The following is a 27,786-nucleotide window of genomic DNA, read 5'->3' as shown; positions in this document are numbered from 1 at the left end:
GAGTCCATAGCTGGAGAAAGGCCAACAGAAAGGCTTGAAGAAGAGTCTGCACAAAGAGCTGATACAGAGGTGGACAGTGTTGTACTTTTACTTTTTTACTTTTGTTGCATGAGGCATGTTTTGACTGTCTTTTTCTTTCACAAAATGACACAGGCTGACATCCGTTCCCTCTATAAAAGGCATCTTCACCAAAAAATTGAGTATTTGGAGTTGAAAAATGCAAATTAAGAGGAGAAATTAATCTTGACAACTTGAGAAAGAGAAAAATTGTACTCCAGATCAAATTGCTTCAAAAGGAACTTCAGAGTAAGTGCAAATGTACCATTTGACACATAGTAGTATTGCTGACTTTACATAACTACCTCTTATTGCAGGCAAAAGATTACTTCCTGGCTGTTCTCCATAAAGAATAATCGCTCAAATAAAAATACAGGAACTTAAGAAGCATAGAAGCATATTTATCTTGTCTTTTATTAAAGATTAAAAAATTGTGTTCTACAATTATGTCCCGTGCAGCTCTGCCACTAGGTTGGTCCAAGTGCACTGGCTGGAGGTCGTCATCATCAGGCTGCACCCCCACCACAGGGATCCTCTCCTTTCTGATGGTGCCAATGTTGTGCAATATGACACATGCAACAATAATGTCACAGGCACCTGTCAGGTGCAACCCTCAGACTTTTCAGACACTGAAATCTTTCCTTCAGTTTTCCAAAGGCCATCTCAATGCGTGCCCTTGTCCTGGCTAGAGCAGCATTGTATCGGGTTTGTGGTCCAGGGTATGGGTCAGGGAAGGGCGTCATAAAATACTGCCTGCAGGCATAGCCCCCGTCTCCAAGCAGGATCCCGTCAAAATCCCCTGTAATGGAAAATGCAGTTTTGTTAGGTTCAGCATAAGTGTGTTTAATACTGTAAACCTGACATTTCAATCTGAAAAACTCACACAGAAAGAAAAGGCAATTAGAAGAATTTTATTGATACAATATTTTAAGAGTTTGGCACTCAGACCTCGGCAGGAAAAATTCACGCTGAATTATACTTCAATATGCATAAGCAGGCGTATGAGAATAGGGATATTTCCCCCCAGGCCTGAAACTGGTGGAGGAGTGGAGATAAATAAAGTTTGTTCAGTCCATATGATGATCTGTTTGAGCTAGATGTCCAACTTGATAAACACAGGTTTGCATGAACTGTCCATGATGAGCAAGCATGAAGCGACTGTGGAGAGGAAAAACTCCCCTTTGGGAAGAAACCTCTGGCAGAACCAGGCCCAACATGGCGGTCTTCTGCCGGACCGTTTTAAGGAGTGACTGGGAAATCCATAAGAGTCCTGGAGGAATTACACTCTGATAGGGACGAGGTTGAAGGAGGACCGTAAGAAAGTCAGGCGAAGCTTGCTACGATGGTGGAGAAGGGGATGGAGGTGGGTTGAATCCGGTCATCAGAGTCCAAACCAAACATGCGCAGCCACCGCTTGCTTGCTGAGGAGAAGGCCGAGACGAGGATGTGGAGTTCTTTTGAGATGAACCCAGGATGCTGATTGGCTTCTAGGAGGAGCAGTTCAAAGCTGATTGGCTTGCGTCGGAGGAGGATGAGTCTTTGATTGATGGAAGTAGGCAATAGAGTTTCTTCAGTTTGAATTTTCGCTTAAGCTCCATTACTGTTCCTTTACCACGTTCAAATGATGTACATAAATGTGACTCCTTGAGTCTTGCACTGATCCTGGCCATTTTGCCTCCACATTTGTGATCACATGCGTAGAGTTACACACCATCTAAGATATTCTAGTCAGTCAACTGCATAACTTTTGATTCCATTCCTTTTTCAAAAAAATAATGCTAATCTGGAAAATTATAAATTGGACAGTAACTTACCTGCACATTTACACTGTGAACCCCCTTTCGGTTTACAAAATCCCCTTCATTTGGGCCTGGTGGGGCCTTGATGGGGATGTGTGTGCAGTCTATGGCACCAATCACATTAGGGAAGCCTGAAGGACACATACTGTAGGTCATACGTTTTGGCATGGTCATGATTGCATCTCATTAACAATTCTAAATGTACCTGCAATACCAAAAAAATTTCTGCTTTACAACCTGGGGTCTTAAGTGTCTTGGAAATGCCACAAAACCCCCTAAAAACTGCTTCAGTGCCAGGTACACTTTGCGAATGGCACGACAGACAGCACTCTTCACCAAGTTCTCTGCATCGCTAATAGTGTACAGAAAAGTGCCACTCGCAAAGAATCTGAGGGCAATGCACACAGTCTGCGCAGTTATCAAAGCCCGACTCCTCCATGCTGAACACTTAGTGTGGTTCCAACAAATGAATTATGTAAATAACACCCTCACGAAAAAAACAATATCTCTCTACAATTACATTGTCGCGCTGCACTAAAGGATCCTGTCTGTCTCGCAAGGCGCGATTAATCCGAAAGGCTCGGCGAATTATTCTTGCACCTTCCGCAACAGGTTGCTGTCGTAAAAATTGACATGGCTACGACAAACTTCCCTATCTCCTCCGCTTATACAGATGCGATCTAATCCTGTTTACATGAAATAACCCTGCTCGCGAGCAGCCTAAAACTGGTGCACATGTTGCTATGACAACAAGTCCAGGATGTCTTTCGAAGAATCAAACGATCCAAGATCATGCCAAATCGTCAACAATCAAATCCTGCTAACTGAGTTAGCGACGTACGAAGAACGGGCCCCTGGCCTGCAGGTCTATAAAGCTCGGGACTCCACATGACTCCAGATATTTTTAATTGAGAAAGCTTCCTGGATGGGAAGTGAAATGTCTTCAGCTTCAGAATAGAAGTTCAGTTTTGTTGTTTAACCTTTTTTTGGATCAAATACTTTCTCTTTGCAAATCACGAGTTGTCAAAGATACCAGTTGAAACATCCAAAGAACTGGGTTGATCCTGTTGATTTTAGACCCCCCTGGCAATTAATGTTTAGCCCACATTGATGAACTTTGATATTAAAATGGATGGGGATTTTAAACTTGACAGTCAAAAGAGGACCTCAGTGAAGTAATTTTTATCATTTAAGGAACAAAACAAAGGTAGAAATCTATTCTTTCAAGGCAACAATATAGAAACACCATCCCAAGCCTTCATTTCATCATGGCTGGATTACTGTAATTCACTTTGTCTCTGAATCGGTCAGTCTTCACTTAAACGGCAGCTGGTTCAAACGCTGCTGTACACCTTTTTAATGGAAAAACATCAAAGAGAGCACATTACCCCATCCTGGCCTCCTTTCACTGGTTGTCTGTTTATCTGAGAGTTCAGTTTTAAGAACTTCTGTTTGTCTTTAAGGTTTTAAACAGCTTTGCCCACCTTACTTAAATGAGCTTCTCTTGCACCTTTTACACCCCCGCGAGGTCACTCACATCTGCAGACCAACTCCTCATGGTCATTCACAGCTCTGAGGAGAAGGTTAGAGGGGACAGGGCCTTCTCTATTGGGGCCCCCTAAGTTATAGAAAGACTCATCTTTGTACATCTGACAGGCCCCTTCGCTGTCCAGTTTTAAACCTTATTGAGATCTTATCTTTCTCAACTTTTCTTGTTACTCGTTATCTGCTCTGCTGGCTGGTTCTATTTTGTTTTATATCAAATATATTATTATTGTTGTTGTTAATAATATTGTTATTGTTGGTATTGTATTTGTTTTACATTGTTGGGTGTTTAGCCCAGTCATTTTATTAGATGTTATCTCTTATCTGATGTATTTATGATGCTCAGCACTTTTTTTGTTTTGTTTTACCTCTGGCTGGGTGTTAAAGTGCTCTTTAAATAATGATGATGATGATGATTATGATCGCAAGAAACGTTTGCATCACCTATCAGAAGCTGGAAAAAAAGAGAGACAACAGCATTTTTCACACCTCACTTAGTAGCTGAAGGAAATATTTTAGTCTAAATAAATTTTTAAACTTAATATTTTAGGCTAAAACATTCAACTGCTTATTTATTTATTTATTTATTTTCAACCCCGCCGTTATGTTTAGTAATTTCTGCCATAAGCGGCAGCATTTGGATTTAATCCATCCGAGTGCAGTATTTGCAAGCAATAGTGTGATTGGATCAAAACGCCTGTCTGTGATTTGCTGATCATGTGGATAGTTTTTAAAGTCGCGAGCACAGAGAGACAGAATCCAGCAAGCGCACAACTGGTGTTGATCGTGGAAGGAGCAGGTCGAGCACGAGTGCAGAGCCGCGCGTGAGCCGAGCGCGGGGACAGTGGGTTGAGAAGAGTTTTTTCCCCAGAGTTGAGCGCGCGCATGTTTGACGTTTAAACGCTGAATGTCTCACTGACTGCTATGTTACGCCATACATTTGGAGCCCAATAAACCCAACCCTTCTGAAACCTAAGTACTGTTATTCTCTATCAATAATTCTGGTCACCTAAATGTCTTTTTTTTTTTTTTGAGAAGACATTCACTCACTCACTCAGCTGACCATAGACGAGCTGCAGGCTGCATCAACTTAAGGAGATTAACCTCTTTTAACCTGAGTGCCCTCGTGCTGGGAATTTGGAGGTATATAAATAAAACTAAACTGTTGTGGCTTTGTCTTTTACACGCGCATCCAATGCATTTGTCTCTAAAGACGGATGTTTTTGAAAGTTTCCCGTTTATCCCACAACTTACAACACATATTTCAGAAAATTGCTCCGCCCCGCTGAGCCCCGTTCCTCCCTTTGCTTTGTGCGTTTTTCCAGGGCTGCGCGGGGTGAAGTTGTGGGGAAAAGTTCACCATGGAGATTTATTTTATTTCAACCATTTTAGCGGGCGCTCTCATCCTCCCACTCGCCCTGAAAACCTGCTTCCCCTATCTGTGGACGGATCTCCGACACGTCGGGGTTTTCTTGCGGATTTTGTTCAAGTACGTAGCGATCCGCAGAAGGAGACCTCCCTTCTTCGCCCTGGACCGCTTCTTGGAGCGGAGCGCCGCGCTCCCGGACAAACCCTTCATAGTGTTTGGAGACGAGGCCTACACGTACGCAGACGCGGACAGGGCGAGCAACAGGATAGCCAACGCGCTGCGGTCTCAGCGCGGGTACGAGGCCGGAGTCAGCGCCGCCCTCTTCATGGGCAACGAGCCCGGCTTCTTGTTTACCTGGCTGGCTCTGGCCAAGCTTGGCTCCCCCGTCGCTCTCCTCAACTACAACATCCGCAGCAAGTCTCTGCTGCACTGCTTCAACTGCTGCAAGGCCAAGGTGCTGATAGCAGCTGCAGGTATGAAAAAATAAAATAAAAAAATAAATCACCGGACGATGGTTCGGTACAGGTGTAATTTCACCGGCTGATCAGTTGCAGCTGGAATAACCCAGTTGGGGCGGTGTTGTTATTAAATAGGAAAGGTTTATTTAACTGGATACCTCCCCATCACCCACCGCTTTACACATGATGAACCTGAACCCTTCATACCCACACAGGTGGGTCAATAGACCCAACAGCTGAATATTTTCACTTATTCAGTTGCATTTTTCAGCTTGGAAAACAAAATTGCAGTCTATCTATCTATCTATCTATCTATCTATCTATCTATCTATCTATCTATCTATCTATCTATCTATCTATCTATCTATCTATCTATCTATCTATCTATCTATCTATCTATCTATCTATCTATCTATCTATCTATCTATCTATCTATCTATCTATCTATCTATCTATCTATCTATCTATCTATCTATCTATCTATCTATCTATCTATCTATCTATCTATCTCAGTGTTAATGAAATTAACAAAATAGGCACTAAAGTGGCAACAATGAGATGACCCCAAGAACAGGAAAGATTTGCTGTGCCTGGCAGCAGAATCGCAAAAGCATGGATGAAATTCCATAAGAGACACAGTATCCATCCATCCATCCATCCATCCATCCATCCATCCATCCATGCAGTTAGCATGGGAATTTGTTTAAAGTCCCAGTTATGTCCACGTACAGTATTATTGATATAGTTGTCAACCAACACCCGCCTGCTCGCCGTCTGCTTGAACAATGCCGTGCTTGACTTTTCCTCTATCACCCGTGTCTGTGTGTGTGTCTGCTGTGACTATTAATGCTCTTCTTGCAGAGCTAAAAGAGGCGGTGGAGGACGTGCTGCCCTCACTGATGGAGCAGGGAGTCACCGTCCTCCTGTGGGCCCAACGCTGCGACACTCCAGGAATCGAGAGCTTCTCGGATAAAGTGGAGGCGGCCTCGGACACGGCGCTCCCCCCATCGCTCAGGTCCCGTGTCACGCTCAGAAGTCCTGCCGTCTACATATACACCTCCGGCACTACCGGTAGCGTAGCCGTTTCCAGTATTTTGAGGTAATCTTTACCCACGAGGTGCGAAAGTGAAGCCTTCGAAGATTACTTGAATGCAATGCTGTGCTTCAGGTCTCCCTAAGGCAGCTTTGGTCGACCAGAATCGCCTCCTGTCAGCTCTGGCCGTTGTATCTACGTACGGTGTAACATCCAAGGATGTAGTGTACGTCAATCTGCCTCTTTACCACACAGCAGGGTTTGTCGTCGGGTTTTTGGGCTGCATCGAAACAGGTGAGAGCATTAATAGTTGTTAACAGTGGCTGGGTTTTATTTCGAAAATAAACTGTGTTAGATTCTTTGCATTTCACGTGTCAGCTTTTCTTTTTTTTTTTCTTTTTTTTACACTATGCGATAAGTTCAACAAAAAGGCAGGATAGCCAAGTTAAATAAGTGAGATGAAGAAAATGAATAAGCTTTTAAAACATGTTTTGTTTTTACCACAACAGTCCCCCTCCCTACCTAACCATCCTGTTTTTTTTTTGTTTTTTTTTGTGTGTGTGTCTTATTTAACTCCACTGCCATTCTGGCGTCTTAGAAAAACAAATTGATGGGTTTAGCTTGAGGGCGGATTTGCTGTACAAAAGAGGGAAAGAAGCACAATCTTGGAAATTATGGCCATCGACTTTATGTATCTTGCGCATTTTCAAACTTGATAATCGTAAGATTTTTGCGTAAAAATCTCAGGCTCATATCCGTTATTTCTTTGCACTTGGCAAAATGTTTCATACTTCTGCGGTTATGCCAGGTAGACGTTTAAACTACTCTTATTCAAAGATTAACTTTTACATGTCTGAAGCTGTGTTAAAAGCACAGCTGCACGTTAAAAGCTGTGGTTGCATATTACAGGATATAATCACTCTTTCACCTTGACAAACAATCTCATTTCTTTTTAGAAAAATCTATTTAACTGTAGATGGCGTATCAGATTTGGATATTTATGGCTAAGGATACTTTAAGACTTTTTTTTTTTTACCTTTTTACCTTATTGCTATAAGAAGAATGCAAACTGCACATAGCTTTTTGTCTTTTTTTCTTTGCACACTGCACAGAAAAGATCCTTCTCTGCCCTCTGTTTATCCCGCTGTTGTTCAGTCCCGGTGAAAGAATCTTTTGTCACAAGGAACCAATAATCCGTACAGATCCTTTCTGGCTGCGTTTTCCCTAACTAGGCGAAAGGTTGCGCAACAAGTGTCTATATGTGTGCAAGCATTTTGCGTGATGCTCCTGTTTAGTTACAATTGATGCTGCGCAGAATAATCGCGATTCTGTTGGCTGATAATTGTACTCATGCAAAGAAGTGGGAGATGCTGCAAAGCTTAGGTAAAGGTGCCTTGCAAAAGTATTCAGAATTATTAACACATCTGCATTCTCAGTGTCATCTTTTTGGGATTTTATGTGAAAGACCAACAACAAAGTAAGAGCAATTTTCAGGTCTGGCCTTTGACTAGGCCACTGCGCCCCAGGAATACGCTTTGATCTAAACCTGGCCGCACGGTTATGGTTGTTCCCCTGCTGGGAGGAAAAGTTCCAACCCAGAAATTCACAATACAAATTCACACCACACTTTTCAAATATCTTCATTTGTTTGAAAAAATAAATAAATTTAAAGCATACGTCCCTCTTCTTCCACTGCACAATGATGCTCTACTTTCTGTTGGTCTACCTTTGCCAGGAGCTTTTGATGTTGATAAACGACTCTTTTTCAATTTACAAGAAATGTAATGGTCATTTATCACCTTGTGATATTGTCTTCTTTCATGTTCTACTTTAAAGGGTCAACTATAGTTCTAAAAAGAAAGTTTTCTGCCTCTCAGTTCTGGGACGACTGCAGGAAATACAACGTGACTGTTGTTCAGTATATTGGAGAAGTGATGCGCTACCTCTGTTGCACCCCAAAGGTAAAATAAAATTATAAAAAAAGTTGCTATTAAAATATACAATAAAGTTAAGGGTAGTGTCTTAGTTCTTCACGCGCTGTTTCCAAGGACCCAGACTATTCCTTAAAGTGGTACTGAGCAGGGTTTCTCCGGGCTCTCTGGAGATTTTTAAAGTTTAATGCTTCTTCACTTAGTTTGGGTTTTTTACCTAAGCAGCATGCCTCTGGGCTGTGAACAGTTAAAAAAAGTTTCCTAACCTAGTCGTGTGTTGACAAGTTACAAATCACCTTTCAAATAACCCGTTTTAGCTTTTCCTGGCTGACACACGTTTTACTTTGTCTGAGATTCGGACTGCCCACTCAGATTTTTCTCTGAGTTTAACTTTGTTTAAACTTGATCAAAATCGATTATAACATATGATCATAAACAAGCATGATCATAAAAGAAAGAAAAAAAAAATGCTGCGGGTTTGCTTGTTACAGGTAGTAGTTTTAAAATAAATAAATGTGATTACAAGAGTTGGTGAATTCATGCATAAAAAGCACATTTTCCTAACCTTTATCAGGTTTGTTGTGAGGCATTTGACAGGCCCTGTGTCAAACCTTTGCTGAGTTTTTTTTACTATATGCTTCAGATAAAAACATTTTAATAACTGACAATTTCTTTGTGTTTTCACCTTCCTGGTATTTAAGCACCCAATGCAGAATATGCTGCGGTGGTCCGCCGCAAATGTCGGACAGAAAAGTGTAAACCAGATTGGTTTAAACCATTTACAGAGTTCTGTATTCTTCCCATAAAAGAGCTGTTCTGTTTGCACTTTAACTGGACGAGCCAGTCCTGCTGTGTTGATCACTTTTTATCCCTGAGAATGATGGTTCCAGGTTTCTTTATTTCCACGTGTTGACAGAAAGGTTCAAAGAAGAATCTTGAGCGTGTGGCTTTTGGATCGTCAGCCATTAAAGGTCAGCCTTTTTGTTCTACTTAAGCAAAGATGCTTAAGTAGCACATTTTTAGAATGAGTCTTGTTAGAAAGCCTCACTGTGTGTTAACTTTAAACAAAAAAAAACATATATCTAGTTAATATCAGATTAACTATAATTTTGCCCTGTAACTTAGATTTAACCTGGAGGCTTTTGTTGGAACATATTGCCGAGTTCATATATCGGTCAAACCTCCAACGTTTAATGCTTTTAACGCCTGTTTTACTTACCGTTGCAACTGCAAGTTCACACAGGATCTTTTGGCAGGATATCCTACATACTCCCCTCCCTCCTGCCGATTTTAACTACTGTAAAACTTTCTGCGAAAGACAGCTGCAGAGGCGGAGGGCTGCAAACCGGCTGCAGCGAGTTGCAGCAGTTGCCAAATCTGTACATTCCCAACGCACGGTACAGCTGGAGCTCCGAAATAGAAATCAACAAATCTTCACTAACGCATTCCAGTCTTCACCCGCTTTATTTTTTTTTTTAAAGCAGCATGACAGTCAGACCTTTTTTTTTTTTTTTTTTTTTAAATGTCAGCATGATCGTTCAAATGTTGATTTGTATTTAGTAGTACTGTAAACATAGCTTCTGCACGTATGCCATTCAGCGTATCTGGTTGCATCACATGAAGTGCGGTCTCAGTTTGCACTGTGCACGTGACGCAGGAGGTGATGTCTTTATCTGGTCACCTCTCGGAATAGATGCTGGCCTTTACTTTGGAGGACATATCAAGTAACCGAGCAGACACATCTTCCCGTGCTACTATACAGTTTAAGTTAGTGGTCATGCTGTTTAAGTCACATGGGACAGAGGTCTGGGAATGAACATATTTTTGCTTGTGCCAAGTGATCTTAATTATTTCTCAGATGTAGAGAAAATGTGATAAGTTTTAATTAAAAACATTATTTGGAATCACATAGGAAAGCATGAAAACTAACCTGTGCTTGATTCATTCTAATGGTGCGTTCACACCGAACGCGGTTCCTGCAAAATTTCCACGTGTACCGCACAGTGTCGACCGCTGTGCATTTCGCATGTCAAAACGACGACACCGGCTTCGCTGCGCTTCACCGCGTCCCCGAATAGGAGGAGCTTCTATCTGCTTGTCTGTTCAGCTCAACAGGGCGGACCGGGATTTTACCAATAAAGTCACTTAAAAGGGGAAGCCGCAATGCGATTTGACAGGAAAGTTAAAATGTTTAATATACAACAGCGAAGGTCAACGCTTTGATTGTTCAGTGCGGATCGCATCGCGGGCCGCTTCACCACTCGTGATCGCGCCTTTTGCTTAGGAATAATAGGTAAATCACTCGCTCACCCCACCTCAACCGCGTTCGGTGTGAGCGCACCTTAAGAACGTAGCTAAGGGATCCACAGAATCGCCATTTTTGATTATCAAACTTCCAGTGTTCCTACTCGGTGTCAAGAAGTGGGGAAAGTATAAAATCTTCTTTTGACCAATTTTCCAGGTCTAGATTAATCTGAAAAAATAAAATAAAACCGAGCATGGAAAAATGTTTTCCAAGCTTCCTTTGTCACCTTTAATTTTCCAAAGGAACAAAATCTAATAATGTTGGATAAATGCTGATCATTTTAAGAATGATTTGTGTTTAAAAAACATGCTGTATGTGGATTTGCCACTTTTAAACATTTTACTTACCATGATTTTGCTGCTGGGTGTACTGAGTATTGAGTAAATGAACACAATCAATGAAGGGCTGGGTCACTACTTTTTGGTCTACTAATATGGTCTTTAAAGCCATACTAAGTAATTTTCGAGTGGCACGCTCCCTACAGGACCTTTTTGAAAATAGCACTGTCGTAAATACTCGCTCCCCTCTGCTTGCCCCCCACACCCCACAGTCAAGTTCTACATAACCTGTTGGTAGACTTTGGGGCTAAGGGGTCTGGAAGGCCCTGCCATAAAAACCTTCCCCTTTTACCTCATCACGTACTGTGATGATGGCAGCAAGCAGTCAGTGTCGTAATTTAAATGATTTTATAAACCAACCTATAAAATGGTAAATGGCTTGTACTTGTATAGCGCTTTAACTAGTCTTGATGACCTCCAAAGCGCTTTACACTACAGTTCAGTCAGTCACCCATTCACACACACATTCACACCCTGATGGTGGTGAGCTATGTTAGTAGCTACAGGTGCCCTGGGGCAGACTGGTGAGGCTGCCATGCACCAGCACCACCAGATCCTCTCACCACCGCCAGCAGGCAATGTGGGTGAAGTATCTTGCCCAAGGACACAACGACAGAGACAGTCAGTGCGGGGGATCAAACCGGCAACCCGCCAATTGCAAGACAAACTCCCTAACTTCTGTGCCACATTGCCCCAGAAACTGCAAAAAAAAAAACCTTTTTCTCCATACACCTTGTGGTCTATTTACAAGATTACATGCATCATGTGCAAAGGCATACGTACATGGCTTAGATAACATGCAAGTTCAACCAAAACAGGTCCACCCCTCTTTTTTTCGGTTGAATTTGCATGTTATTTAAGCCATTACAAGGCCTTTGTTAGGCAGTAGTATAAAGCTTGATACTCCACATTACTCCAGACTTTTTGGATTGAGAGGAAGCGAAACGTCTTCAACTACAGAAAACAAGTCCAGTTGCTTTGTATTTTACTTTTTTTGGAATGACCATGACCTGGATGACTGAGAATCTTCACCAGCATACTTTGGTATTGGTTTCATAAATAAGGAAACATTAAATCTTTTTAGCATGTCAACATCAAATCATCTCACAACCCCTACTTTGGGAACCCCTGTTCTAGGTGAAGGTTTTGTAAAATGTTATACAAACTACTGAACAAAGTCTTGAAATCTGAGTTAAAATGTTTAAGAAACTTTATATTACATTTACAGTTTGCAAACTCCTTAATAATTTTTTTTTTATTTTATTTTGCATATCCCTGCAGAAAGACAATGACAAAGACCATAAAGTAAGACTGGCCATTGGCAATGGTCTCCGAGCAGAAGTCTGGAAAGAGTTTCTCAATCGCTTTGGAAACATCCAGATTTTGGAGTTTTATGCCTCCACTGAGGGAAATGTAGGATTTCTCAACTACGCAGGGAAAATGGGAGCTGTTGGACGAGTTCACTTTATTCACAAGGTAAGAATGAGAACATCCAGTGCACGTCTGGTGTTTAAATCGACAATATGCAGTTTAGACAGAAACAATTATCAGTCTGTTTTTTTAACTTAACGTATCACCATTGTCACTGTCATGTTTTAGGTTTGGAGAATTTATTTGGGTAAAATGAAAGAAAAAAATGCTTTTATTTATAAGTCTAAAATTGTCACGTGAGCTTGTTTCCTCTTAAGGGCTCATTACTAAAACACAAGAACAAACGCTGAAAACCATTCAGTTAAGATGTCGTATGTATTAACAAATATGGAACCACAACATGAAGCTGAAGTACAAAAATGCCAAGCATGAAATGCTCATACGTTATAAGTGATTATTTTAGAGGAGACAATAGTAAACCTATGAGAGTTAAAATGAAATTAATAACACATCTTTTGTTGTAAATTGAATGACTACTGGTGACACTTAGCAGAGTGCAGATTAGGCAGAAAGTATTTACCAAAAGGCATCAGAAAACTGTTAGCCATGCTAGTAAGTGTGTCAGCAGAACCTGTGTCCCCCTGTTTGGATACAGCAGAGCTGTTCACGATCCCTTCTCCATCTTGTAAAAATACTTAAATGATAGTGGTAGTGGGACCACATTATGCCCATAAGGCCATGTGTATCTTCTCTCCTATTGAATTTCATCAATACTAAGCATCACAAGTTTCTTCTTCTTAAGCATCAAGGGTGTACCTCGCCTCTTGCCCAATGACTACAGTCCCCACTACCATGCACGGAAAAACATGGTGGTGCGGACTTGTCTTGTCTTGTAAGGAAGGGGTTAGGGGTGAATAACTGCGAAGGCAAAACTACTGTTGGAATTGAAGAAAACATGACTACCCCTAGGCACACCCACTAACTCATCCATGGAAAAAACAGTCTGCCTGACAACATATATTATGACACACAGACACATGCCCACATCAACACACACCCCACCCAGGTGCTAAAGCTGCCGTTCACTTGTCTGTCTTTGAGAATGATTTTGAATTTCAGTAGATGTGATTGTACACACCACTGTCCACCCATCACACGCTCCATTGGAAAATCATCATTATCCATCTCCAGGTTCTTCATCTCTGTGGACTGTGGTAGAGCAACAAGAACACTGTGTTGGTTATTATCCATTTGAGAAGTTGGAATCCTCCTTCATTGCAAAGAGCATGGAGTCCTTGATATAATGAGACTGCTTCCTCTTCTGAGCTCACAGAAACCAAGCAGTCATCCACATAAATATTGGGCAGCAGAGCATCAAGACACTTGAGCGAAACAGCTTTAGATTGTCCTCTGCACATTTTCTCAGTGCAAAACAAGCACCGTTTGTACATGATGTAACTCCAAGAAGGTGTGTCGCCATCCTATACTCCACCAGATCCTGATCATGATCTCAACAGATCTGAGTCAGTTGGTGGTAGTGGGATCTCATGAAACATGGCCTCAATGTCCGCCATGATGACAACAGGCTCCATTCCTAATCTGGTAATGATGTCAATCAATCGACTGATGAGATTGGGACCCTGTGTTGAGTGTACACAGATTTTCCTCTTAAATGTTGCACCGTAGTCAAAGACAACTATTAGTTTTTCTTCTTCTGACGATGTTGTACTCCATGGTATGGTATATACCAAACCCTCCTATCGCACCGATCAAGATATTCCTTTGAAACTCTCTCAGCATGACCCTTGGAAATGATGTCATTCGTGAAGTCATTGTAGTCAGAGTAGAACTGATGATCTTTGATAAGCTTCCTTCTGCGTTTCACGCTGTTCAGCCACTTTCTTGTTGTGAGGCATGTTCAAATCCTTATGCCTCAAAGGCAAAGAAATCACATAATGCCCGTCCTTTTACTTAACTGATTCGGTGACCAACTCCATAAACTGATTATCTTCCTGTGACCATCCAGGCTGTTTATCTTGAGAACATTGAGGAAATTTAATCTTAAGTTGCTGTTGCTACAAATCATCAAGTCTTGACACAGAAATCCTGTTATCGTGATTAACAATGGCCGTTGACTGCAGATCTCTTGTATTGACCCAATCACCTGTAACAGGTACATGCAATGTCCGTCCAAGGATTTTCTTAACAGTATATGGCCCACAATTTTGACTGGAGGAGATTCCAAGGCTCCAGTGCGTTAGGAACACTGGTCCCGATGAGTAAATAGACTCCAGCTTTGATCTCTGTAATCTTCAACCCTTTCAGGTGTGGCCATCTTTTAAGGTCTACTTGGCGAGGAATGTTACTACAATGGACTGGCATGCTTCTCTGTGTGAATAAATCAGGTAATTCACAAAAAGTTGTTTTCTTTCAGCCCAACAATTTCGAAAAACCCGATACAGTGTTGCTTCCAGCCACTCTTTCTTGACCCGTTGTCCGCAAAAGGATGCTTGTTCGTTTCCCAGTGATATTCAACCTGTACATAAGTGCTTCAGCACAGAATGACGATGGTAGACCTGACAGCGTGTGTGACAGAGTGGGCTAAGTTTATAGAGGAAGAGACGGAGGGAACAATAGGTGGATGATGAGGCACAGGTGAACTGAGTGAGACAATTCGGCTGCAGGAAAAACGGGGACAATGAATTGGCAAGAGCAGGAAAATAACAGAGTCTAAGAGAACAAGATAATGGCCAGACATGGGGAAGAATCTAACTAAACTAACATGGAACAGGCATCACTGAACTACAGAAACAATAAAGACAACTGTGGGCGACTGTGACTTGATGGGTTGAGTAGTCATATTGCAATCCGAAGGTTGTGGGTTGGATTCCAGTTTCCCCTTGTCACGTGTTGATGTGCCCCTGGGCAAGGCACTTAACCCTAAGTTGCCTACCGAGCTGCGTATCGGTGTATAAATGTCTGTGTGTTAGTGAGTGTGTTACATGCCTGCAGGCTGTTTCTCTTTCCCCTCCCCCTTTGTCTCTTCACAGGTACTGGGGAAAGCTGGTGTCAATCTCCCTTGATTGATTCTCACCAACCATGGGCCAATCAGCATCCAGGGAGGCCTTATTTAAGCAGCCCAGCTGGGGAGAGCTAGAGATCCAATCTGGCTTTGTTACCTGACGCTTGTGTTGTTTGCTCTTTGTGTGAAGGTTTGTGGTGGGAGTTAGAGGGTGAGGTAAGTTTGGGGTACCCTGTACATTTCATCACGTAGATGTTTGTTTTTCTGTTAGATACACTAGGCAAGTAGGTGGGTGCCACCCATGTAAAGTTTTGGTGGAAACTTTTGTTAGATTAGATAGACAGGGTTTTTGTTTTCTTTTGTTTCTTTAGCCCAGATGGTAGTTAGGCCCTGTTTTGTTTTATTATTTTCTTTGATTTGGCACCACCTAACCACCCCTTTCTCCCCCCACAGTTTGTGTGAGCCTTCTCGGGATTTTTGTCATCAATAAATCCCTCCTTTTTACAACATTCACCTGGACTCTGTCAAATTGTTGTGGTTGTCGTGTTACTCCCCTCCTCACAAAAAGGGGGGGGGCCGTAACAAGTGGGGGCTCGTCCGGGAGAAACCATTTTCCCTGAGCTGTAGACATCCATAATAAGTTGAGAGATCTTTGTGTCTGTTTAGAAATGAGCTTCAGCTTAGAGGACTTTGTACAGGCTCCTAGCCATGAACAGCTGGAATTGTGTCGTAAGGACGACTTGTTATGTCTGGCTGAGCATTTTGACATTTCAGTGAAAAAACACTTTTCAAAAGCTGAAATTAAGAACATTGTTGTTCAAAAGCTGGTTGAGATCAAAGTCCTCGTGGACCCAAGTAAACTGGATGTAGATGTTTGTGATGTTTCTTCTGTTGATTTAGGATTCCCTCCTTCAAAAGATAGAGTGGCTGTAATGGCAACGCCACCAAGGGGGTTGGCAGAGCCACAGGCGCCCCCTGCGACTTTACCACGGTTCGATCCAGTGTCACCAGAGCTCAGTGGCTCCAATGGTCATGCCAGACTCAAGGTTCGGCTGGCTCGCCTACAGCTGGAGGCAAAGGAGAGGGAGTTGGTAAGAAAAGCTGAGTTTGATTTCAAACTTGAAATGCGCAAGTTGGAAATTGAAGCTGAAAAAGAGATTAAGTTGAAACAGCTAGAGGTGGAAGCTCTAAGACTTTCACGTGGCACCTCGCCTCCTCGTTCATCTGTGAACTTTGATTCTCCACAGGTGGTGTCGGACAAACACAAGTTTGATGTCAGCAAGAATATTGCTTTGGTGCCTGTGTTTAGGGAGTCAGAAGTGGACTCTTATTTCAATGCATTTGAGAGGATTGCGGTGGCACTGGAGTGGCCAAAGGAGATGTGGGCTGTTCTATTGCAGTGCAAGCTCATAGGTAAAGCACAGGAGGTTGTTTCATCCCTGTCAACAGAGGAGGGCATGAAGTATGAGGTGCTGAAAAAGTCAATCTTACGTGCTTACGAACTTGTACCTGAAGCTTACAGGCAAAAGTTCAGGAACCATAAGAGGTCTAGTGGCCAGACCTATGTGGAGTTTGCACGTGAGAAGGGGCTACTTTTTGATAAATGGTGTGCTGCAAGTGAGGTTAAAGATGACTTTGAATCCCTTCGCCAACTAATTCTGTTGGAGGATTTCAAGAACACATTGCCTGACAGAATGGTGGTTTTCCTGAATGAGCAAAAGGTGGCCTCTTTATCGAAAGCAGCCATTTTCGCTGATGAGTTTATGTTGACTCATAAGAATGTATTTGTGTCTGTACCTCGTTCAGATAAAGTTTTGAATATTCGTCAACAAAAAACTGACCCCACTCAGTCAGAAGCTAAGGCTAAGCAGCAATCTCTTTCTCCACGTGAGGTAAGGGAGTGTTTTTACTGTCATAAAAAAGGCCATGTCATTGCTGACTGCCTTTCATTAAAGAGCAAAGCTTTGGCAACACAGACAAAAGGTGTTGGGTTGCTTAAAAATGTGTCGCACTCCAGCAACCAAACTGCTAAAAATGAGAATGAACTAGATCCCTGTTTCATACCTTTTGTTACCCAGGGTCTTGTTTCTTTAACAGGGGATCCAAAGGATGGCCGACAAGTCATAATCCTGAGGGACACCGGTGGGTCCCAGACAATCATTCGGGAGGGTATCTTGTCTTTGCCTGTCATGTCATCTTGTCAGTCCAGAGTGGTTGTTCAAGGTATTGGAATGACCTTTGTATCTGCACCACTGCATAATATCTACCTTGACTCATCTCTTGTGAGTGGTTTTTGCAGGGTTGCTGTTCTTCCCACCTTGCCCATAAAGGGGATTGATCTCATTCTAGGGAATGACTTGGCAGGTGGAAAGGTATTGCCTGTGCCTGAGGTGTTGGACACACCTGACACAAGTGTGGTCTTTGAACCAATGCCTGACATTTTTCCTGCTTGTGTGGTTACGCGGGCCCAGTCAAAGAAATACAATCTTGATTTGTCTGACTCTTTTCTTGCTACAGAGCAGACTCAATCAGCCGGATCGGAGACTGAACTCAACAAATCTAAAAAAGTATTTCCTCTTCCAGGTCCAGAGATGATGAAATTACCAGCTTCCAGGGAGGAATTCATTGCTGCTCAAAAACAGGACATGACTCTGTTGAAATGTCATTCTTCTGTTCTTACCCAGGAGGAAGCCCAGGGGAAGAAGGTGGCATATATGGTTGATGATGGTCTCTTGTTGCGACGCTGGGCTGGTGAAAACTTGGAAGACTGGAGTACTGTTTATCAGGTGGTTGTGCCAACAAGGTATCGCATGCAGGTGCTAGCATTAGCACACGATCACCCACTGTCGGGGCATCTGGGTATAAATAAAATGTATAGCAAAGTTCTTAAACACTTCTTTTGGCCAGGTCTCAAATCTGATGTTTCACTTTATTGTCGTACTTGCCATGTCTGCCAGGTTGCAGGCAAGCCAAACCAGGTTATACCTCCTGCTCCTTTGTCCCCAATTCCAGTTGTGGGTGAACCATTTGGAAGGGTGATTGTAGATTGTGTGGGGCCTTTGCCAAAGTCTAGAAGTGGAAACCAGTTCATCTTGACTATAATGTGTGCTTCCACCAGGTTTCCTGAAGCCGTGCCCCTGCGGAGGATCACAGCTCCCATGATTACCAAAGCTCTGGTAAAGTTTTTCTCAGTGTTTGGTCTTCCCAAAGTTGTCCAAACAGACCAGGGCACAAACTTTAAGTCTAGAACCTTTGCCCAGGCACTAAAACAGTTGGGTGTAGAGCATGTCACCTCAAGCTCTTACCACCCTGAAAGCCAAGGTGCACTTGAAAGGTTTCACCAGACCTTAAAAGCGATGCTGAGAAAATACTGTATGGATACAGAGAAAGACTGGGATGAAGGTATCCCATTTCTATTGTTTGCCGTGCGTGGAACAGTGCAGGACACTTTAGGTTGTAGTCCTGCTGGACTTGTGTTTGGACATGAGGTCAGGGGACCTTTAAATGTCCTTAAAGACCAACTAATCTCATCCTCTCACTCTGTAAAAAGTATTACAGAGTATGTTTCAAAGATGAGAGAGCGCCTTCAGACAGCTTGCGCACTTGCGCAGAAAGCCTTGGCTTCAAAGCAGGTCAAAATGAAACGACATTATGACCAGAAAGCAGTCACTCGTGAGTTCAACCCTGGTGATAAGGTTTTGATCTTGCTGCCCATCCCTGGCTCGTCTCTGGAAACAAAGTTCTCTGGGCCATATGTGGTAGAAAAGAAACTTAGTGAAACAAATTACATTGTTCAAACTCCTGATCGCCGCCGCAAGACCAGGCTTTGTCATGTCAATATGATAAAACTGTATCATTCAAGAGAGACCGACCAAGCAACCCAGAATCGGGTTGAAACCATTTCCCCTGTAACCTGTGTGTCAAAGTCGGCTGAGGAGGATATAGTAACACGCAAAGATCCTCCACAAGTTGCAAGGCTTAGTAATAGTGAAATACTGGCTAACTTGCCTGACTATTTGTCACATTTATCGAGTGACCAAGTGGAGGACATCACAAAACTCATATCAGACTTCCAATGTCTGTTTGGGGATGTTCCTACCAAGACTAATGTGGTGTCCCATGACATTGTTCTTTCCAATCCTGCACCTATAAAGCAGAGAGCATATCGTGTCAATGCCACAAAGAGGGAGGTCATAAAAAAGGAAGTGGAGTACCTTATTAAAAATGGACTTGCCATTCAGAGTTGCAGCCCATGGAGTTCCCCATGTCTATTAGACATGAAGGCTGATGGAAGTCCAAGGTTCTGCACGGACTTTCGTAAGGTGAATTCTGTCACAGTCCTTGATGCACACCCGTTACCCCTCATTGAAGACTGTATTGATGAAATCGGACCAGCAAGATTTGTCACTAAACTTGACATGCTGAAAGGGTATTGGCAAGTACCTCTAACCAAACAGGCCTCTGATATCTCAGCTTTTGTTACACCGGACTGTTTTCTTCAGTACACAGTGATGCCTTTTGGGCTATGTAATGCACCGGCTACATTTCAAAGGCTTGTAAATAGAGTATTGGGAGATGTGTCAAACTGCCGGGTATATCTAGATGACATTGTGGTATATTCAAACGACTGGTCTACCCATCTTTCTGTTTTGCTTGAGGTCTTCAAACGTCTTTCAGCTGCGTCCCTGACGCTCAATCTTTCAAAGTGCGAGTTTGGTAAAGGTACCATTGTCTATCTGGGTCAACAGGTTGGTGGAGGAAAAGTGTGTCCTGTGGATGCAAAAGTCAAAGTAATTTCGGACTTTCCTGTTCCTTCAAGCAGGAGGGAGCTCCGTCGATTCCTGGGAATGGCAGGATTCTACCGTCGGTTTTGTAAAAACTTTTCTATGGTAGCTGCTCCTTTAACCACTTTGACCAGACCTTCTACAACTTTTACTTGGTCTGATGAATGTCAGCATGCTTTTGAACATCTAAAAGGATTGCTCTCGTGTTCTCCTGTTCTTTCCGCCCCAAATTTTAGTCTGCCATTTAAACTGGACATAGATGCCAGTGCTGTTGGGGTAGGAGCTGTCCTTCTGCAGGATGATAAAGACGGAATAGAGCATCCCGTAAGCTACTTCTCAAGGAAGTTTAATCTTCATCAAGGTAGATATTCTACCATTGAGAAGGAAGCGCTTGCACTACTCTTGGCCTTACAGCATTTTGAAGCTTACCTTGGCTTGAGTGTAGAACCAATCACTGTCTTCACAGACCATAACCCACTTGTCTTTCTTTCCAGGATGTATAATCAAAATCAAAGACTTATGCGGTGGGCTTTGATCATTCAGGAGTACAACCTGAAGATCTGCCATAAAAAGGGGTCTGAGAATGTATTGGCAGATGCTTTGTCACGTGCTTTTTGAGCCTGTTTTTTTTTTTTTTTTTACCTTGAGTATTCCAAACATTTATGTTTGGACTTATAAGGGTGGGGGTGTTACATGCCTGCAGGCTGTTTCTCTTTCCCCTCCCCCTTTGTCTCTTCACAGGTACTGGGGAAAGCTGGTGTCAATCTCCCTTGATTGATTCTCACCAACCATGGGCCAATCAGCATCCAGGGAGGCCTTATTTAAGCAGCTCAGCTGGGGAGAGCTAGAGATCCAATCTGGCTTTGTTACCTGACGCTTGTGTTGTTTGCTCTTTGTGTGAAGGTTTGTGGTGGGAGTTAGAGGGTGAGGTAAGTTTGGGGTACCCTGTACATTTCATCACGTAGATGTTTGTTTTTCTGTTAGATACACTAGGCAAGTAGGTGGGTGCCACCCATGTAAAGTTTTGGTGGAAACTTTTGTTAGATTAGATAGACAGGGTTTTTGTTTTCTTTTGTTTCTTTAGCCCAGATGGTAGTTAGGCCCTGTTTTGTTTTATTATTTTCTTTGATTTGGCACCACCTAACCACCCCTTTCTCCCCCCACAGTTTGTGTGAGCCTTCTCGGGATTTTTGTCATCAATAAATCCCTCCTTTTTACAACATTCACCTGGACTCTGTCAAATTGTTGTGGTTGTCGTGTTACTCCCCTCCTCACAAAAAGGGGGGGGCCGTAACAGAGTGTGATTGGGTGAATGTGGCTCTAGTGTACAGCGCTTTGGGTGGTCAGCATGACTGGAAAAGCGCTATATAAGTTCAGTCCATTTACCATTTACCATAAACAAACTACATCTAACAGTACAATAATACACTAGTACACTAATAGTATAGCTGCAGAACAAAAGCTGAACTAAAAAAAGGCAAGCAGAAAATGAAGATCTACTAAAATAACATAAGCTAACCAGACAGAAACCAAATCCAACAGATACCAGAATATATATTAACATAAATACTGAACCATTAACAGAGACAAGGATCTCAGGTTAAAACACAGACTCCAGGATCTCCAGACAGCAACAAAAAACAATCAAACATGTTTTTCCTGACAAAGAGTGGATCACTGGCGATCTTCACTTGCCTTTCCATAAACTGAACAATGTCACTAAAGGTGGCTCTCCTTCTGAGTTCCTCCTGTAAATTCTCCATTTGTCTTGCAGTTTAAAGGGCGGTTTCTTGATGATCGTTTGCATATTGGCAGGAACATCCATTTCATGCTCAGAGCCATTACTTTGTCTTCTGATTTTAAAGTAAACCAGAATAAAACTTTATCTATGTATGTAGCCATTATTTTTAGTGAACAGTTAAAATGCTCTTGAAGCAAAATTTTGGCTTTGGAGTATCCAGAATCATTGGGCATGTGAACACAGCTTCTTACTAGGTCCTGTGGCTGCCCTCTAGTGTACTGCTCCAAGAAGTATATGTAGACGTCAATTGGCTGTATGTGTACTATATGATGATTGTGGGTATAATGGTTGAATCATTTGAATTGCTGAAACTTCACCTTGTTTTGGATCCATTTTCACCCTGTCTGTCATTGTGTCTGGAGCTTGTTTATGCATTCCTTTGTCTTTATGTTGTGCACTAAAATATGAGCAGCACTCCAGAGCTGGAAGGACATTGTGCAACTGTGAACTAATTTTGCAGCAAAACTACGGTTGTCGTAGATTAAACGTGGATGATCTATATGTCCGTCCGAAACTTGCTCCAAACCACACTTCAGTCCTTTTGTATCAGCAGTGATCTATTTATTGCTTTTCCAGACTGTCTAACGTCACATTGACGGACCAGCTCCAAAACAATTATTACGTGCATAACATGACACGATCCAGCACGATGTAGCTTGGTATAACGCAGTCAACAGAAAATATGACTGCCCCCGGGCTAAAGCTGCCGCTCACCTGTCACAATTTGAATTGACTTATTTCACTCGAATGGCTCTTACATGCAGTGGCATAAATATTTGTTCGGAAGCTAAAACAGCTGCCAGCTACAGTCTGTGGGAGAGAGATCTGACACAGATAGATAGGACAGCAGCCAGCTGTGCTGCGCATGACGCCTTTCTGACCCCGGTTGAAATTCCAATTTTCTGACCGGACTCGACTGTCAATGCTCTTTGCAGAAGTTGTTCCCCTACATACTTGTGAAGTACGACACAGAGCGCGACGAACCGATCCGAGACGCTAGCGGCCTCTGCGTCGAGGCCTTGAAAGGTGAAGAGTAAATACATCTTCGTTTTTTTTTTGGTTTTTTTTATATGTTTTTAAGCTGAACTTGGCGTTTTGTTGTAGGTGAAACAGGACTGCTGGTGTCAAAGATCACAGACATTGCTCCTTTCGTCGGATATGCCGAGAATGAAGAACAGACGGAGAGGAAAAAGCTGCGCAACGTCCTCAAAAAAGGAGATCTGTACTTCAACACCGGTGACCTCATGAGGATCGATAAAGACAACTTCATTTACTTTCAGGACCGTGTTGGGGACACCTTCAGGTACCGCCCTTCTCACAACGATTTCATCAGTGTGTTTTTTTGTGCTAAAGTCAACATGACACAGCATTTCCTCACAGCGTGGACTTTAATAAGCCCAAATGAGACTTCTTGCTGTTTGGAGTTAAAACACATGACTTTATTGAATTTGAAAAAAAAAAAAAAAAACAGCAGGGTGTCCTGTCATGGAGTAGATTAAATAGTAAAGAGCACTCTCTGTTTGGCATTCTTTTTTGGGGAAATGCAATTATGAATAAACAAACTAAGATGTGGATTTGAGTATATCTACTCCACTAATAGGTTATCATATAAAAAAAACCACCAGATCAATAAAATGTTTTATTTTTACTTTTTTTTTGTTGTGTTTCTGCACATGGCAGGCAACAATCCAGTATAGATTTTTTTTGAGGGGTGCAGTCTTTTTCCCCCAAAGACAGATATTATCTTTCTGCCACACGCTGCATGAGCTTTTATTTTATATTTTAAAGGTTGTTTAAGCCACGAAAAATAGTAATGAAATGACAGGAGTTGATTTGAAATTGTAACCTATTTTGAGCCCGCAGGTGGAAAGGTGAGAATGTCGCGACGACGGAGGTGTCCGACATCCTCTCGATGAGTGACTGTCTGCAAGAGGCCAACGTTTATGGAGTCCAAGTGCCAGGTAAAGCTCACCCAGTCAATCTGTTTGGTATAATTTAGTCTATAGCAGGATGTGAGCAACAATCAGTTAGATTTTTGTTTTTAAATTGTGTCATTTCACTTTCATTTAGGCCATGAGGGGCGCGTAGGAATGGCAGCTGCGACGTTGAAGAGAGATGCACAGTTTGACGGAAGCAAACTGCATGACCACGTGGTTAGCTACCTGCCTTCATATGCACGGCCTCGCTTTATAAGGCTGCAGGTAATTTGGTTGAAACGGGCTTCAATGTGCTTTGATATCGGTAGATCTGAATGCACACAGTTACACCGCTCTAAATGCCAAGCTGCGATCAGGCTCGTTGACGTGCGCTCGCTCTTCTCCTTTTGATTCAGAGTGCAGTGGAGGTCACGGGTACTTTTAAGCAGATGAAAGTGAAGCTCGTGGAGCAAGGGTTCGATCCAGAACAGATCCAGGAGCCTCTTTACATCCTCGATGATCGCGTTAGTAGCTACGTACCGCTGACAGCTGAGATCTACAGCTCCATCCTGTCAGGACACGTCAAGTTGTGAGGAGCTTCACTGGCCAGGCGAGGGCCTCTCCAAGTGTCTTCTTTCTTCCTTTCGCTTTCTTTTTAATAGATAATTTCCAGCTCAGAGACACTACCATAATTTTAATCACGGAATGTGGTGAATACTGTACTGTGGCGTCTCTGCATTTGAGGCCAGTGGGGCCTCGCCCCACCAGATGTCGCTGTGGAGCTCTATGTTCACAATAATCAGGAGTAATATTGTAAAAAAAAAAAAATATATATATATATATATATATATATATATATATATATTCCCTTACCAATAAAATTCTGTTAGAAACATTTGTGTCTATATATGTCTAAGTTGGCCAGAATACTGACGAGCTCAGTAGCCTAAATCCTCTTGAGGCGCCTTGATATTGGGGCCGGCCCACCAATGTTTCAACATCTGAAGTCGCAGTGCGAATGCCCAACAGGATTTCCGTAGACAGCCGTGGGGCACAGATCATGCGGCCCCAAGCTCAGATCGTCCAATCAAAATACTGGAATTGCACACATGTTTAAGTTCTGCCGGATGGTGTACGACCATTGTTGAGGAAAATAAATATCTTAGTTGTATTCATATGGGAGAGCTAAAGGGATGTAAGATTGTTGACTGTCTCTTCTTCTGTCTCCGTTGGGAATTCCTAATGAATTAAATATGCATATTACAATGTTTACCTCTGATCAATGAGTTCTCATTTACTGTCAAATCTTAAACCGGGGTAAAAATGGGCCTTCAGAGCTAAGCAGGATTAGGCCAGTACTTCTAAATTAACATCATCTAGTGTTGGCTGTCCTTGCTAGCTCTGGATTGATGTGAATATTTTGTTAATGAGCAATATGAGGGATCCTTTGTGAGATTAGCCTGGCCAAAAAATCCCCCCAAAAATAGAAAAATAACTGTGAGGTTAACATGGCACTCAGCTACACATATCTGGTTTTCTGCTCCCTCCTGAACATTTCAAATTTTTCTGCTTAAATACCCTGATTTCCAGGCAGACAAAATGGCCTCCGATGGACTCCTCCATAAACAGGTACCCCTAAAACAGTTTCTGCTTAAACTCACTATTGTTTTTTTTTTCAATGCGCTTTAGCAACATCTTTTTGAGTATGACTATAAAAGTTTAAAATTAAATCCACACACAATCATTTTACCCAATGCCTAAATTTGACTGCATCAAATTGAAATAGTTGTCTTTCCCCCATCTTCACCAGGTCCCGTCCTGTGACCTCGGCTCTAAGCAGGAAGCTATAATTACAGGAAGTGAGGTAACTCTTCCTCCTGAAACACAGATAAGTTCAGCAAAATAAAATGCACACATTAAATGATCAAACAATAAATACAAACTGGAACTGTGAACTTATTTAAACCGAGGTGTTATAGTAAATCTGTAGAAAAACATATACAAACTCGGGACGGTATACGTTTGTAGACTATAGACTACATAAAATGTGGCTAAATCAATATACCTAAAAATATATAAACTGAGGCAAATGGTGTTCTCATCCACTTTGTCACAGCCTTTATTTGTAATTTTATGTATAAAAATGTAATAACATTTAGCTTATATAAAATGGCATTTCTATTGTGTTGGTTTATCCGAACGGGTTTGTTTAGTTTTAAATTGATCAAAATCAGGTTGTATGCATCACAAAAAAAATAGCTGCTGCTCATAGGTGTTGAGTTTTGGTGCCCCACTTAATGCCAGAAACGCCTCTGATCCTGCAACAGCTAAGACAAAATATGAACAATATGTTTTGGTTTTGTCTAAGATATAGTTTTCTTCTCAAGAAAACCAAAACTAACCATATGGCTTTTAGATTTTCTCTTTTAAGATCTCAGTGATGGTTTGTGAGCTACAAAATGCTAAAGATGGGGTCTGTGATTTAAATTGATATCTGCCAGTATCAGTGAATATTAAGTTAAACTGCCAAAGATGTGACTCATTATCACAGTAAATTGTGTAGGCTTTCAGAAGGGTTTGCTTCTCAGGACCCAATGACAAGATGTCAAAAGTGAAAGACATGGAAGAGAACACAAGATGGAGCCAATGCAGCTGTGCGTGACACAGTTTAAAGGATGAAGGAAACCCGAGACGTGCCTAAGGTGTATTTAAAAAACATTTAGTTTGACGAGCAGGAATGATGCATTGCTAATGAAACTGCAAATGGTATCAAATCTTTTTGATTTGATTTGAACGTATGAAACTATTGCTCCTACAACTAGAGTCAGAAAATGTGACACAGAAAATGCTGTTCAAAGAAAAGAGAAGGGAAATCTTTTCAATACATTTACTTTGACTTTTAATTACAACGGTATTACGAGGTTTTCGCTCAACAACATCCTTTTTGCAGCAATTCCTGCTTTTGTACGGTATATAGACAAGAGTTAGTACAGGCAGTATATGGATTTTTCTCCATCGCTTTATTACATAAGATTTTGAACTTGTCTGAGATGGTTTGAAGATGTACAGAGGAGGGTGAGGTACCTCAGCAGAAGGACGCCAAGGCTGGAACAGATAGGCGGGAGGCCTGGAGGAAGACCAAAGAGGAGATGTATGTTATAAAGCTTGGAACTCCACACTACTCCAGACATTTTGAATTGAGAAAGCTTCCTGGATGGGAAGCGAAACGTCTTCAGCTTCAGAATAGAAGTCCAGGTGTTTTATTTTTTAACCTTTTTTTTTAATGAGACGTACGGAGGACATGAAGGTAGTTGGTTTGACAGAAGATGCACTGCAGATGACTCGCTGTGGCAACTCCTGGAAGGGAAACGTTGAAAGAAGAAGAATGACATGTCCTAGCCGAAGACGACGCCAAATGAATGCCATCTAGCAGGTGATAGGCTAAGCAGTTTGTTCTTCAGATGCTGTGGTCCAAAAATGTCAAAATTTTGAATTGTCTATGATTATAGTCAGAAATGGAACATTTATCCAGGCTTGGATCCTTGAAATACTTAAATTCCTTACATGTTGGCCAGCATCGATCATTTCTATAGTGTTTACAGATAGCTGAGAATGCTGCAGCTTGTTATTTAACTTGAACAAAGAAACATGAGCACTTAACTATAGTATTAAAAATCTGGTCACTAACTTCCTGACTTCTTATTGCTTGCTGTTGCAGTTTTAAAAAGCTCCAGTGTCACATATGGCTCTTTGGATCCTCCACTGTGGCTCTAAATACCTTTTGCCAAAACTGCTGAAGAATCAAGAAATGTTTCAATGTAAAGGTAATTAAAAAGTACAGTTAGCTTTCAGCAGTTTTAATGCAATGCATAATACTTGATGCATAAGATTTCCACGAAAAAGGAAACTATTAGTGTAAGAAATATCCTTTTTTTGTTGTTTGTCAATAGGTTGCAATCTATGTGCTTTTTTAGTTCCTATGCTCCACTTATCAGGAACAAACTTCCAGAAAACTGTAAAAGTGCTGAAAGCCTGAGTTCCTTTAAATCAAGATTAA

At 41.9% G+C, this 27,786-nt stretch overlaps 1 protein-coding gene and 1 long non-coding RNA gene across 3 annotated transcripts; one reads left to right on the top strand and one right to left on the bottom strand.

Moving 5' to 3' along the window:
• Positions 1–129: 129 nt before the first annotated feature.
• Positions 130–10,114, bottom strand: LOC105916597. The gene is made up of 3 exons (XR_004930922.1): positions 9,412–10,114; positions 1,872–1,987; positions 130–856 (listed from the first exon to the last, which is right to left on the bottom strand). It is a non-coding gene; the product is annotated as an uncharacterized LOC105916597 (long non-coding RNA).
• LOC105916613 (very long-chain acyl-CoA synthetase) lies at positions 4,620–25,667 on the top strand. Of its 2 annotated transcripts, XM_021309823.2 has the most exons (11): positions 4,625–5,243; positions 6,090–6,299; positions 6,397–6,555; positions 8,098–8,222; positions 12,117–12,311; positions 22,749–22,839; positions 22,918–23,116; positions 23,677–23,774; positions 23,884–24,014; positions 24,146–24,339; positions 25,540–25,667. In XM_021309823.2, exons 1-10 carry the CDS (start codon positions 4,763–4,765, stop codon positions 24,320–24,322), a joined length of 1,866 nt encoding a protein of 621 aa, XP_021165498.2. In that variant the 5' UTR covers positions 4,625–4,762; the 3' UTR covers positions 24,323–24,339; positions 25,540–25,667. The 2 variants fall into 2 exon arrangements, with proteins under 2 accessions (XP_035992232.1, XP_021165498.2); XM_036136339.1 differs by lacking the exons at positions 12,117–12,311; positions 25,540–25,667 and having other exon boundaries at positions 4,620–5,243; positions 24,146–24,531.
• The last annotated feature ends 2,119 nt before the right edge of the window (positions 25,668–27,786 follow it).

Source organism: Fundulus heteroclitus, chromosome 4, assembly GCF_011125445.2.
Source record: "Fundulus heteroclitus isolate FHET01 chromosome 4, MU-UCD_Fhet_4.1, whole genome shotgun sequence".
Taxonomy (NCBI): Eukaryota; Metazoa; Chordata; class Actinopteri; order Cyprinodontiformes; family Fundulidae; genus Fundulus; species Fundulus heteroclitus.
Note: the sequence above shows the minus strand (reverse complement) of the source record. Positions and strands in the feature narration are given on the sequence as shown.